The sequence below is a fragment of the Zosterops lateralis genome, assembly GCF_965231275.1.
Source record: "Zosterops lateralis genome assembly, chromosome: 4".
Lineage (NCBI taxonomy): Eukaryota > Metazoa > Chordata > Aves > Passeriformes > Zosteropidae > Zosterops > Zosterops lateralis.
The window spans coordinates 1,251,119-1,265,154 of NC_139765.1; the positions used below are offsets into that span (position 1 = coordinate 1,251,119).

The 14,036-nt window shown below is 40.8% G+C and overlaps 1 protein-coding gene across 2 annotated transcripts in view; it reads right to left on the reverse strand.

The window, feature by feature from the left end:
• Positions 1-2,123: 2,123 nt before the first annotated feature.
• DCP1B (decapping mRNA 1B) overlaps positions 2,124-14,036 on the reverse strand; it is a gene marked incomplete at its 5' end in the record, with an annotated part of 41,305 nt that continues 29,392 nt past the window's right edge. For both annotated transcript variants that reach the window (XM_083858957.1, XM_083858956.1), the window contains 3 exons: positions 2,124-3,243; positions 5,254-5,505; positions 12,235-13,059. In XM_083858957.1, coding sequence (XP_083715083.1) covers positions 3,163-3,243; positions 5,254-5,505; positions 12,235-13,059 — 1,158 coding nt within the window. In that variant the 3' untranslated portion in view covers positions 2,124-3,162. The remainder of the gene's footprint in view (positions 3,244-5,253; positions 5,506-12,234; positions 13,060-14,036) is intronic.

Below are 14,036 nucleotides of genomic sequence, written 5' to 3' on the forward strand. Positions count from 1 at the left end.
ACTGCTTTTATGAGTGAAGTTCAAAGCTCAACACGTTCTAGACAGGCTGGCAGAGGAGGTGGAGCATCCTGCCTGCTCAGCTGCATCCTGCTCCTGGAAAATGTTATTTTGCTGCACCATTTTAATTATCCCCAGTGCAGCTACGACAAGCAGGAGCAACAGAGACCTAATGAATAATAATAATAAAATCGAATTAAGGAGTGGAATTTTCTGTGAGAAAATATTTGGATGGTTTCACAGAGTATTGTGGATTTCCATGATAGACACAGACAGAAATGATGCTTCAATATTTCACTGACTTTTTACTCCTTGTCTTCTCACTCCAGTTCAATGGGTGAGGAATTTTTTTAAGTAAGTGGACAGTGGTTAAGCAGAACTACACTGAAAACTAATATCAACTCAAGGCTGAGAGTGGGATTGATGCATAAAGCACTGCTGCAACTACTTCTGGAATTCTTGCTGGTCCCAAATGTACAAGTTATTTAATTCTACTAGAAAAAAAAAATCATAACTCAAAATGAGCAGTATCACAAGAAGTACATAAACAATAAAAAAAATTACACATGCATACTGTGAACTCATCTAAAGTAGCGTTAATGTGATGCTTAAATATTTTCTGATTTTCCACTTGCTCTCTTTTTACCATACTCAGATAAAGAAAAAACAAATCAGGCCCAAAGAAAGGCAATTCTAACTGCTGCAGTCTTTTCTCCTCCAAAGGCCTTGTTACCCTAAGAGCTCATAGTTCTGATAGTGTTTAAAGAAATAAATAAAAAAATAGAGGAACCTGAATGTTCACAGCCACCACATTCAGAGGTGATCTGAATCAGATCCTGTGCTCTGAGATGGAAACCTTGACAAGAAATTTGGCTTCATTTCTCAACAGAGAAGTCTCTCATCATTTTTTCTCTTCTCCCCATTGTCATAAAACTCAGGTTTTCTTTCTAAGCTTGTTCTATCTTGTTACCACTGGTAACAATTTTCTGCTAAACAGGATAGACTTTAAAACACCGTCTCTGTTCTTTAGCAACAACCCTTCTTCACTCCACCAAAGGCAAGTTTATGCTTTCAGAATAATCCCAGAAATCCCTTACAGGGCAGCACAGTGAGAGAAATCCAATTCTGCCAGCATCACTTGGGGAAGATGTAACCAGAGGAGAGGGCAGGGAAAAGAAACTTTCAATCAGCTCAGTCCTTGGCTGCTTTAAGATAAGCCAAGATCAGCTTGTCAAGTATAATGCCAATATTACAGTTTTCATAAGCACCAAGATGTTGTAAAAAAACAAGCCTTTAATTTCTGTAAATTGCTCTGACAAGTAATAGATAAGAATGTTTTTTAAAACTTCTACTTGCCTTTTGGTAAATAAAATATTTGCCTCATAACTAGTAAATCTATGACCAAGACAGCTTGAGATGCTTAAGGATTATTTTTATATCTGCCAATTACAGAAGTTCTGCATGTCAAACGAGGTCTTAACTGTGTCCCCATCATCTTTAAACTGCACCCTCAGATAATCCAACATCACAGACACCCCTTATGTACATATTTAGTTTCAAACTCTTTTGTGTAGATTGCAAGTTTTTTCCACACCAGTTCATTCTGAAATAATACCAATTAACTCAGTAGAATCCCATCAATTAGAAAGGCCACATAAATTATGAAGGTTACAGGATTAGAATTTGCTGTCTTTAAAGTCTGCTTTTCCTGGTTATCTGCTCGACACATTCATTTCACTGAATCTGCAAGGACCATAAAGGGAAAAAATACAACCAGAGTGTGACTTGTGTCTACCAATTACTTATTGTGGGGAAACTCCAGCAGTTTCTTGGGGTTATTGGCTTATGTGAATAAAGAAAGTAGCTTTTGACTATTTTTTTTTCTATGTATTTAGAGCCTTTCCCAAGAAATGGGAGCAAATTCTCCCTACCTTTGACTCATTACAATTTTACTAATTGAAAACTGCAGCCAAATTGACACTTTTACAGATGAGGCTCCTGAGTTGTGCCTACACCAATTCCCACGGTAAGGAGGAGTGGATAATCATTCCTGGATTACACTTTGGATACATTCATTTGTGCCTACAGGATTGGATAACCATTCCCATTCCTGGATTACACTTTGGGTTCTCTGTGCCCACAGAAGAAATGCCTCCTCAGCCACAACTGTGTATTCCTAAACTGGCAACTTCAGCAGCAGATGCTGATAAAAATATACATAAAATCTCCTTCAATCATTTATTCCAGTTGATTTCAAACCTCATGTGTCTTCTGCCAAGTGTAAAAACATTTTAGAGTCATACAAATTAAATATATAGCCCACGGTGCAATGAAATGAAATCAGCACATAGTAGGGATTATCCATTTTTTTTTTTATTTTCTTTAGAAATGGATCGATGAAATCACTGTGCTCCAGGAACACGATTTAAAAAAAAATAATAAAATAAAATACACCAGGTAGCACTCTCCTTAACAAATTTTCACATTGGTTATAATGATGCAGATTGGAGCTGGAATAATAAAAACATGAATCCAGTGTCACCCCCAGAATGACAGTGAGTACATTCACAAACCCACCCCCCCAAAAAAATTCCTCAAACACCTGCAGAATCCCAGTTCTACATCTAGCTAAAAATATTCTCGTCAAAATAGAAAAAAAAAATTCCTACAAAAATTTTTGAGGGAAGTCATGACACTTCTAAATCGCTAAGTTGGATGCTGAGTCTTGCCGAGAGCTGCCGTTCTGAGATTTCAGATTTTCACATTCCTAAAAATAATCCAACATTGCCACCCTGTGGTTGGGGCCGGGCGAATAAATACCTCGGCAAGGAGTAGCCAAGCTGAGAGTGAAAAAAAGGAAACTGCATCCTGAGAAATGAGTCTTTATGCCGGGAATGCGACTCTAAGCATGGAGCAGGGGAAGGTAAAATAATTTAAGATGTTTTGTGATGAATTTTTCAGCGCCATGACGCTCCCCTCGCTAAAGGCACAATCCATTCCTGCTCACTTTATTTTTTTCCTCATTACAGTATCTGCTAATGAGGACAATCTAAGTGTAAAATGCCTAAGAACATTCATTCCTTCAAACATAATCACAGTTGAGAATTTCAGACTCTTCTTCCTGGAGTTCAGGAAGCCTTGGGGATTGATTGAAAAGGTGATCTCTCACATGGATTTCTTCATTGCTGCCTTCCTGACACTGAAGAGATATGCTTCATAAATAATGTTCAAGAAGTTGTCATCATTCTGAAAAACAAACCAGGTCACTGTGAGCAAACTGGGGTAAAGAGATTAGAAGGTTATTCCATTTTATGGCCCAGATACTTTTCAAAGATTGTTTTTTTTTAAAGAGAGCAATAGCAAAGCCCTTTCCTTCACTAAAGCTCTGTTTTAATTCCCATGATTGTGCCTCAGTAAGGAGCAAGGAACACATAGAAAGAAGATTCTCTAAACTCACAGCGCATTTAAATTGAGTCCAGTATTGTTGCATAATAACTCAGTGACAATACTGAAGTTACAGCCCTGCAATTTCTCTTTTTTGTCCTCATTTCTCTCTGGAATTCCTTAAATTGTATCCTCTGTTATGTCAGTGATAATTCCAAGAGTGCCTGAAGGAACTCTGGATTGTGATCCTACACTAAAATCCCACCTGGGCAAATCCTTTTAGGTTTAATGCTCCTAAGAGATGCTGCTCCTTTGGCTTTGATGCTGAACTTTTTCCTTCTGAAGAAGGTTTTGCAAGAATGAGTCAGCCCACATTGAGAAAGAATGTTATAAGTAGCTCACATAAACATAGGAGGAGAGTTACAATCAAGATAATATTTAAGGGAAATTAGGTGCATCCAAGATTGTAGTTTGATATAATGGAAAACTGACAGCTAACAAATTGGCTGTGAATAATTTCCAGGTAACTCAGTTAATCCTAACTACCACCAAGAATAGCAGGGTTAAATATATATTTTACAAGCACAAAGTTACAGAGGGTAAACTCCAATCTTCCTTGATTAGTTTCCTCTTTAACTTCATGTATTGTTTTAATTGTATCCAGGCACTCAGAGTATGTAAAAACAAGATAATGTGATTTTTTTAATCCCCAAATAAAAATACAAGGGAAAATCAAAAAGCCCTCCAGCTTGTTAAACTATTACTCATTATACTATTACTTTTCTGAATTTATAACTTAAAATAACATTTTAAGTAGCTTACAATAATGACTTTTCATTTTATTCATATATTCTAAAGCCATAGAGGCAGCTAGTTTTGACCTACAAACTGGATGTGTTTCTCTGCTCCTTGTGTTCTGCAGCCAGGTCTTTAGTTATCTAATCTCTCCTCAACTTCTACTCTTCAGATATTATTCACAGAGCAAATCAATGAAAAAAATTCATAATTATGCATCATGCCAGAGCAGTAAACAATCATCTCACACATAACATTGTCAATGCTTTGTCACAATTGAACCTGAAAAGCTGCAGCAAAAGGATTTTTATAATTCTCTAGTTCAAATGCTAAACAGAATTAAGATATATTCATGTTATCTAGCCCATATTCTAAAGTTTCTCACACTCATCCTGCAATTTTAATCTCCCATCTGAATTCCTCTTACTGCTTACACACACCTCTGAAATATTTGGCAGCCAGGATAATCACCCATTATTTATCTTTAGCTAAAAACATAATAGCTGTCTCTCTGGCTCATGGGCTGACCTTACAAAGCTTTCAGTCCTCTCTGTTCTTTCCCAGCAGATTTATCCCCTTCCCTGAACCCCAAACCAGAATCACTGATCACAATGTAGTTGTGCAAGGAGAGTTTATTGCGCCCCCCTGGCACAAGCAGCTTTCACCATACATTGAATTATTCATTTCCCTTTTAGACAGAGCCAACAAACATGAGGTGCTCATGTCAGGACAGGGGTTTGTGTCACTCTGATCTTTTTCAGCTTTCTGATGTTTGCATTTTTGTAGTGGAGCTTCTAATAGATTTCAGGTAAACAAAAGTGATGGATTGTAAACTGTCCTTCACATCTATCCCTCCTCTCTTGAGGAGGGACAATTGATGGACTTCTAGTTTGACCAGTGTGGTTGGAGAGGTGGGAACCTCATCCTCCAACCCATGGTGATTATCCAGAATCTCTATAAATTGAGGTCTCAAATAAACTGCCCCTCTTTTCTTGCCCTGACAACTGACTGCGTGCGTCAGTTCGTGTTCTCTTTGGCCAGGTTTGGGGCGAGGCGGGGGAACCTTGGGCAGGGTACCTGGATGAGGTGCAGCAGAGTCTCCTGCAGCTGCAGCTTGGTGATGTTGGAGCTGTTGGGCAGGGCAGGCTCTGGGGCTGGCAGGGGCAGCAGCAGGCTGGCTGAGCTGGCTGCAGGCTCGGGGTTTGGTGCTGCCAGGCGCCCGCTCTCAGCGCCCTTGGGTGCGGCTGCAGGCGTGGGCTGGGTGAACACCATGGGGGACATCAGCAGCGTGGGGCTCACCGTGGCAGGAATGTGCTGAGGGGACATCACCTGGACAGACAAAAAACACAGGCATTAGTTCAGGCTTGGTCCTGTGGGAGTGGAGGTGGTGAGAGCTGTAGAGAGATTGGCAGAGAGCTGGGGGTCAGTGCTGGGAGGGGAAAACCCAACTCTGTGCTCATGGGATGTGCCTGAGATGTTTTGGTTTCTGAAATTCCTTTCTCAGGGAATTTTCTGTAAACAGGAGACATGTTTTGGTAACAGCAAATTTGTTTCCATATTTTCACTAGGAGGGACTTCATGATGTCCCCCTTCTCTCCCATCCCTCTGTCTTGATGTCTGACCAATGTGATTGAAGAGGTTTGTCTTCTTGTCCTCAATCAAATTGGTCTGTGTAGAATAGTATAAGAAGGGAGACATTCCCAAGAATAAGAGTAATTTTTCAGCCTTCTGAAGTCAGTCTTTGTGTTGTTGTGGTGTACTACAGCATCAATGGGACACAGAGCACTGTGGATTTCATAAGCATATATCACAGATTCGGTGATTCAGCTAAAGATCCATTGCAAGCTCATGGCACTGTCAGAAGCAGAACAGACTCACAAACAACACACTGTTGACAAAATCAAAAAGGCCCCCAAAGAGAACCTTGCTGCTGCAGCAGTTCCCTCAGCATCCTAACCACACCAGCCTGCACAGCTGCCAAATCATTCTCACCTGCAAATTTTGCAGTGAATCTTGGAACTGTAAAACGTGCAGGATTAGCAAATACTATCAGATATAACATTAACAAATCCTATCAGGTGTAATATACAACATAACAAAGTTAATTCACTCAGCTTGCAGACATCAGATCTCCCTGCAGGTAATTCCAGAATTAAATTTTAATCCTAATTAACCATCTTCTTGCTATTCAAGTATCCAAACTTTTTAAAGACCACACAAAGGAATTGATACAAGCTCACCAAAGCTCCTCCCTTTTGCACTGGAGCATGATTTATTGTTACCATATTAAGGTGAAAGGCTGCTCAGTCACTTCACTCTGTGTCCTGGATTGCATTTCAATTTTGACAAAAAATCAAGGTTAAGAAAATAGAACTGAGGTTGATCTCCTAGGTATGCAAACCCACACAGAGCAGCATTAAAGAGTCACATTTTTGTAGCTTGTCTTTCTCCTAGTTATGATTGTTCTACCCAAGACTTTTCTGAACAATGTTTGTGAGACCATGAAACAAAGAGGAGTGGAAACAAAGAGGACTGAGATGTCCTGCTGTTTTATGGAAAATTTAAAGAAGCAGAAAGACTAGGGGTCTTTCCAATATACACCTAATCAAAACTCTCTCTTTTTTTCCCCCCCAACATTTACCCAGTTCAGTAAACATCATGTCTGTTTTTCAAACAGAGCACTACAAAACTCTTGACTGCAGCTTTCTTCCAACCCCACAGCATGTAATCAAACCAGCAATCACCACATCTGTGTTCCAAGGCTCTGACTGAGCAGAGGAATTACAAACTGACTCAGCTTTGCACACCTATGCTCGAAAAACAACAATTATTTTAGAAGAGAACCAGTGTGAGTCCAACGTGACATCCCTCTGTGGAGTGAGAGCTCCAGACCCTGCAGAGATCTTCTCCTGCCTGTGGAACACCAGCTACCCCCAATGCTCCTGCTCTACTCATCCATGCTGCTGCTGCTGCAGGAACTTCAATTTACCTCCAGCAAAATTGGCAGGGTTTGCTTAAACAAGATGATTCTTCCTAATGTGATTTCAAGAATGCATATACAAAAGTGCTGCACAGGGGCAGTGAGAAAACCTCCTGCAAAGGGAAGCTCGGGAGCAGCTGGAGGAGATAAAGTGTCCCACTAACACAGCTGAGTCTACAGCAGACTCTGTCAGCCCCAGATAACATGGCCTTAGAAATCAAAAGACATTTTTTCTCATTTGCCCAAGGCAAATGAACAAAACCGGAGACAATAATAACACACAGCTCCTCTTGACAAACACATGTTGTGGTTTAAAGGCACATGAAGAACACCTTGTGTTATAAATGTGTATTATAAAGTTGGCTTTTTGCAAGGTGTGTGCTATATGATTAATGACGTTGTGGTAAGGATATAAGTTTTTTTTTATTTCTGCTCTTAGTAAAGAAAATCAGGCATAGTGGTAGTAGTTGATATAAGTCTGCTTAAACTGTCTGTTTGGTCAGGATAACACCCAGTGAACATGCAAAGAAGACTCTGCTATTGATACACCAACTATCAGCATCTCCCATCTGAAGAAAGCCTGGACCAAGGCCCAAGCTGGAGGTGATAATGAACACACAGCCCAGGAACACAAATGCTCTAAAAAGACAAACCCAGAAAGATCATACAAAACAGTTCCTGAACTATGAAAACTAGTTTATGGAAGAATATGAATATGCAACAGACTGATGCAACAGATCAGGTATTTAAAGGATGTCTCTGATAAGGCAAAGTGTAGACTTGGCCGTACTTTGCTTTTTTCCTATCTCTTAATTGTCTTAATTTTTAAAATTAAATCTATCTCTTAAAATTTACCCAGAAAGTGACCCTCGTTTTTCACACTTTGTGTTCTCTGTGCAGAAAGGTCTGGTTGGCAGGACGCGCCAAGCAATGGGAACTGTATGGGATGAGATGGGATGAGATGGAATGAGATGAGCAATGTTGCCATCTGCTGGTGACACGGCCAGCACCACCAGGGGATTGCACAACTCCAGAAGAACAATAGGGAGAATATTTTGTCTTTTTTTTTTTTTCAGTGCACGGCATTTATGGCTCCACTCAGCGTTAGAATGTGTTTTTTTGCTAACAGCTCGAAGATTCTGCCGTTGAACAAACCTTATCATTAAAAACATGGATTGTTTGGGGTTTGTTTTAAAGGAGAAGCAACATTTTGATTTGAGATTCAACACAGATCACCTTGAGTCACTGGGACAACTGACACCCAGCAGAAGAGAGGATTCTGATCTTGGCATTCCCAGTGCAATCCCTGTAACACCATGTTGGTGTAAATGCTCTGTGGGGACACTAACAGCCTTTGGACCAATCTTTTAGCTTTGAGTAACTCCTCACCAGCCATAACAGCCCTTCCAAAATTCTGTTGATCAACTCCTTACCCACAGAACCTGAGCTGCTCTTTCATCCATTATCCCCCAGCTCTGTCAGGTCACCACTTCAATCTCTGAGTCACTAATAACAGAGTAGGAGTCTGCCATCAGCTGTGCAGCAGCCAAGGAAGAACAGGAAAAATGTGCAGAATAACTGGTGCAGGATCCACCAGCCTTTCCCTGAAGCCCAAATGCTCCACTGAGATTTCAGCCTGGTGCTCTGTGTGGCTGTTGGCATCTGGATGACACCACAGCTGGTAAATTTACTGGTAAAAACACCAACAAACCAACCTTCTGCAGTTGCCTGTGTGAATAGAATCCCAGTGGATGAAATCCCAGCACCCAGTGGAACAGCCTGAACAGTTGCTAAAAACTGAGAACATAATTCTAAGAATGGTTCAGAAACTTTTAACTTTAAAACTTTTAATGAAAACAAAGCTGGCTGCAATGCTAACACTGCTTTGTCTTTCAAGTTTAATTCAGAGTATTTTAATCGATGCTTAGCTACAGAAGCTGAAATGACTTTTTGAAACAAGTTGAATGCACCTATTTGAATGCTGGAACTGCAGTCAGGACAAGAGAAGCAGGGCTGTGATGCTCACACCACTGACATTGGGTTTCATGCACATACTCAGAAGATGTAACATTCTTGACAGAAAAATGCTCCAAGAAATGCAAAAAAAAATGAGCTGCAAGATATGCAGCCTTCTGAAGAAATGATAAATCTGTGTCTGGGTTATTGCAAGCACTTCTAAAACCATAATTCTGATTAACATAAACACTTCAGCATGTATCTATAACCAGGATAACACATGCCTAACACTACACATATCCCTAAAAGCCCACTGCAGATTAATGCTTTTGGATTGTATCTTAAGCACACGTTACTCACTGTCTGCATAAGGAATATTTCACAAAACAGGGCTGGCTCCAGACCACACTGAATGCTTCCAAGTATTATTCTTCAGCTTTTGCTTTTTTTTTTCCTTCTTCTCTTTTTTATTTTTTTTTTTCTCCCCATTTTTTTGGTAACTGGTCTCTTCCTTTCCATGTGGGAGATCACAGTTCTTATACCATATGGAGATGCAGCAGAAGCCAATTTAAACTTGGACTTGTAATGTGTCAGTTGTGGAGAGGACTATTGCTTACATTTCCTTAGTGCTGCTGATGGATTTAGGGTGTTCCTTTAATCTGATTTTCCCAACAACAGACACTGCTCAGATATCTCTCTATTCCTGTCAGACTTTTTGCTTTTTCTGGATGCTGAAGCATAGTAGGAGAGGCAATACCCAAAGACAAATAATTACAGAGAACAAACCTCTTGCTGCACTCGTTGTCAGAATCTGCTTTGATCAATTTTGCATGAGCATGTGCAGATACATTTGTGCCAATTCAATTTCACTCAAACATCTACTCTGCAGGCATGGCAGCACTTGAAGCCTCTGGTCTACTGCAAGGATAATATCATAAAAAGATTAATGTTGGTTTTAAAAGTTGGGGTTTTTTTTATCTTCCAGCTTCTTTTTCAAAAGAAGGCATGTTTTGCGTGCCTAATTCCTGGCTTCCAAAGGAACAGAGTCCTTCCTTCATTTTTAGCCTCCCTGCTTTTGCTTTTGCTTTCCTGCTGCATGTGGAAAAGGCCATTCCTCCCAGACTGCAGGAGCTTCATCTGTCCTGAACAATAATTAGCGACACTTTCATTATCATCTTTAATCTGTGCATTAAACCTCCAAATTTAATGCATCTAATATTGTGTTGATAGCAGCTGTGGCAGCCTGTGAAGGCACTCCTAGGCAGCCTCACCCTCCTTGTTGTGCTCACAGCCCTGCAAAGGGAGACTGAGAATCTCAGTTGCTGCTTTTATTTTAAGGAAAAATGGTAGCAATAATCACAGTGATTGAGCCTTGTTCCAGAGAAGACTTTTCTTGTTCTGTCCATATTCAAGCAGCCAAACTGTTGCAATTGCATTAGACCAGACCTCAGGAATTCTTTTTCCCTATTGCAACTAATGCTGCCACCAGTTTTTTTTTTCATATTTCCAACATTAAAGGCATTGGCCACAGCAGCATCTGTAGGGATTTTTCATCTGAAGAATATATCAGCTTACTTCCTGATTTTTTATTCATGCATAGTGACTTACAATGTATAGCCTGGGCTTGCCTCATTTCACTTCTACCTTCATTCTGTCCTCCCTCGTGCTATCAGTACATGTACCAGTGAATCACACAATTTCTTACATTTAAAGCAGGCATGTTCCATTCCCAGGAAAAACAAATCAATTTTTTTATTTTTTTTTTCACTTTGGATCCTCCTTTTATTCTTTAGCTCTCCACTGGAAAGTCAAAGTTACCATCTGTAAGCAACTGCTCCTGAATAATTTCAATGACTAATCCCCAAAAAAACTCTTTCATAGAGATTCAAATCCTACTGCATTAATTAAAAGAACAAAAATAATGATGGCTATTTGCTGTATCAAATTCATATTCCTCCTACCTCTCTCATGGAATTAGCAAACTTGACCTGTCACAAACTTAGTGACAGATGTGGCTCTTTTATTATTAAATGACTCTTTCAGCCTCTTCATGTATAGAAGAACTTTCTAGCTTGTTAAAAGTTCCTGTAGCCTTTCAATCAGGTTTCGACAGAATTAGAAAAACAGAATAAAAGAGGAGAAGCAGAAAAAGAGAATAAAACAAATACAAGAACGGAATAGTCATGATAGAAAAGCAGCTTTGCAACTTCACACTGGAAAGGAGAATTCTTGGGATCAGAAATTTCTGGACTCCCATACAACACAGCCTGTCCACAAGAAAAGAAGCTGAAAAAGGGCTTTGATGCATTCCCAGACATGTAAAGACATTCTAGTGTAGAAAATCCTGCAGAAAATTAGGCTGTTAAAGAGTGTAGTTGTTTTGGATGGGACATTTTGTAATTGCACATGTTGCTTTTCTGAGGAACATAAAAATGTACTCATGAGAGAGATGCAGTCTCTTAAAATCTCCTGAATTTTTTAAGACACCAATCTGACTTCTAGGATCAAAATAAACAGAATTTTTTGATGTCATTCAGGCACAAGACCTTTTTTCAAAATAATACTCAGCAAATTAAAGAAAAATAGCTAATGAATATCTAGAAGTGGCAGAACTAATGAATATCTAGAAGTAGCAGGCGTGGTACAAGATAACTCACTGGCCAATGTACAAATACTTCAAAAAGTTGCTGTTAGAAAACAAGGGATCTTTGAAGTATCTTTAGCAACTGGCATACAAAAGAATGCACATCTACACAGAGAAAGCTATGATTAATTTTGCAGAATAATAATTATTAAATCCAAAATATTACACTCAGTAGCAATTACATGTAACAGCCCAAGTGTAGCAAGTGCAAACTTGGTGACTTTTCAAAGGGGCTCTGGGATAACCCAACACTGCAGGATTTCTGGTCATCATTGATGTGTGAGAGATGTGGCCTTCAGGATTTACAGCATCACATCTTGGGAAATCAGAATTTGCTCCACCTTGGGAAAGCATCACCTGCAAAAGGAACCATGTGCAACACGCAGCAGGACAGTGAAACCAAGACCAACCTCAGAAAACAACAAGTTTAAAAGCCTCCTGGATTTGTATTTATTTATGATGAAGTTCCCCCATTTACCTGGAAGAGAGCACTCTGTTTTTCTGTGCCTGGAGCCTTTTCTATCCAGGAATCCAGTGGTTTCAGGCTGTTGGTGCTCTGGGTGACAACTGGGAATTTAGCTGCCAATGTGGGTCTGCTGGAGACATGGAGCTGCTGTTCTTGTTGCACTATCTGGAGTTTTTTCAACAGTTCTTGGGGTGAAATCACCCCAGAATTGGCTGCTTGATTGCCAGAGAGAGGAAGCGTTTGTCTGGGAAGTTTGGATTGTTCTTTACCAAGAGTCTGAGGCTCCAAACTCTGGCCTGGTAAGGACCCATTGAAATACACCAGAGGGGGCTGGCTCATGTTATTGACCGGCGCTGCTGGTGCTCCAACAGGAGCAGGAGTCCTGCTGAACACGGCAGCTGTGGAATTCACAGCTCCTGTGGCACTGGGGTCCATTTTAGCCACTGATCCAGAGTGACTCTGCAGTTTCTGCAGCAAGCTCTGAGAGCCGGCGGTGTCCTGAGCTCCGTGGGAAGGCACGGGCTGGAAGAGCCCTGGGAAAGTCTCCCCCACGGAGGGCACGGTGCCATTCTCACACAGAGGGCTCCTCTCAGGGAACTCAGCCAGGGGATGGAGCTCTGTGCCACGCACCATCAGCTTCTGGATGGCAGGGCACAGCTGCTTCTCTGCACACGGGGAGTGCCGGCTGGGCTCCTCGTAGGACAGCGAGCGAACCACGCCTTGCCTGGCTGGGACCTTCTCCTGGTGCTGCTTGTTGGCTCCTTCTGGGACTTCTGCCTTGTCCTGCTTGCCAAACAGGGCTGTCAGAGACAGGTGCTGGGGTTCAGGGTCCACGCTCTGTGAGGGGGACAAAGGAGAAGTGATAGTGAGTAATGTGTATGAGCAACGCGCTCATCAATGTGCTTATGTATCAATCTATGAGGGTCCAGCCTTCTGCAGGGAACTGCAGAATCATCATTCTTACTATTATTATTATTATTGTTGTTGTTGTTGTTGTTGTTATTATTTTGAGTGAGACTGCTCCTCAAAGGTGTTTCGTAAATCAAAATGTTTCGTAAGTAAAAATACCAAAATAACAAACGTTACGGAAAACAAATAATAAAGCTGCTCACGGATGTCTGAGAAATCTCTTGCACCTTGCTAAGACACTCCAAAAAGCCCCTCACTTCCTTTCGTGCTCCTTCCTAAATACTGAATGTTTTAGGAGGGATAACCTGGCTTCAGCCAACAGGATCACTGACTTACACTCTCAGAGCCCAATCCATGCCCTTGTCCTGGTGCTGAGCCAATTACAATGAGAAAACCACAAAACTTTCCAGCTAAACTCCCTAAAATGTCTAAAGGTAAACTGAAACTCTTTCCCTATTTGGGAACACCTGCTGGAGGTGTAGGGATTGCATCACCACAGAGAAGAGTAAATGCAGCTCTCTCATGCAGAAGTTACATCCAGTGGTGACAATATTTAGCCAGCAGAGTTCAATGAAAAGCTGAGAAAACTGCAATGCTCTTTTTTTCCCCCAAGAGGATTTTTAATAGTTCTGTCACATAGGAAGGGCAAGAAGACTGTTGTCAAGCTGCTAATGTGGGAGAAAATCAGCGAATCTGAGACGGAGCAGTGGCTTTGCTTTAAATAACATGAAAGAGCATCTTCTTTTACAGCCATCAGTGCAATATTAGTAAGAGACAGAAATCTGCCTGGGTATGAAGTAGAGCCACTTCTTGTGCATCTGCTGGTCACAGCTGAATTCAATTCTTAGGATTTGGCTTAAAGATACACCAAGAGATTTTTCTTTATTTAAATGATTTCCCTGAAA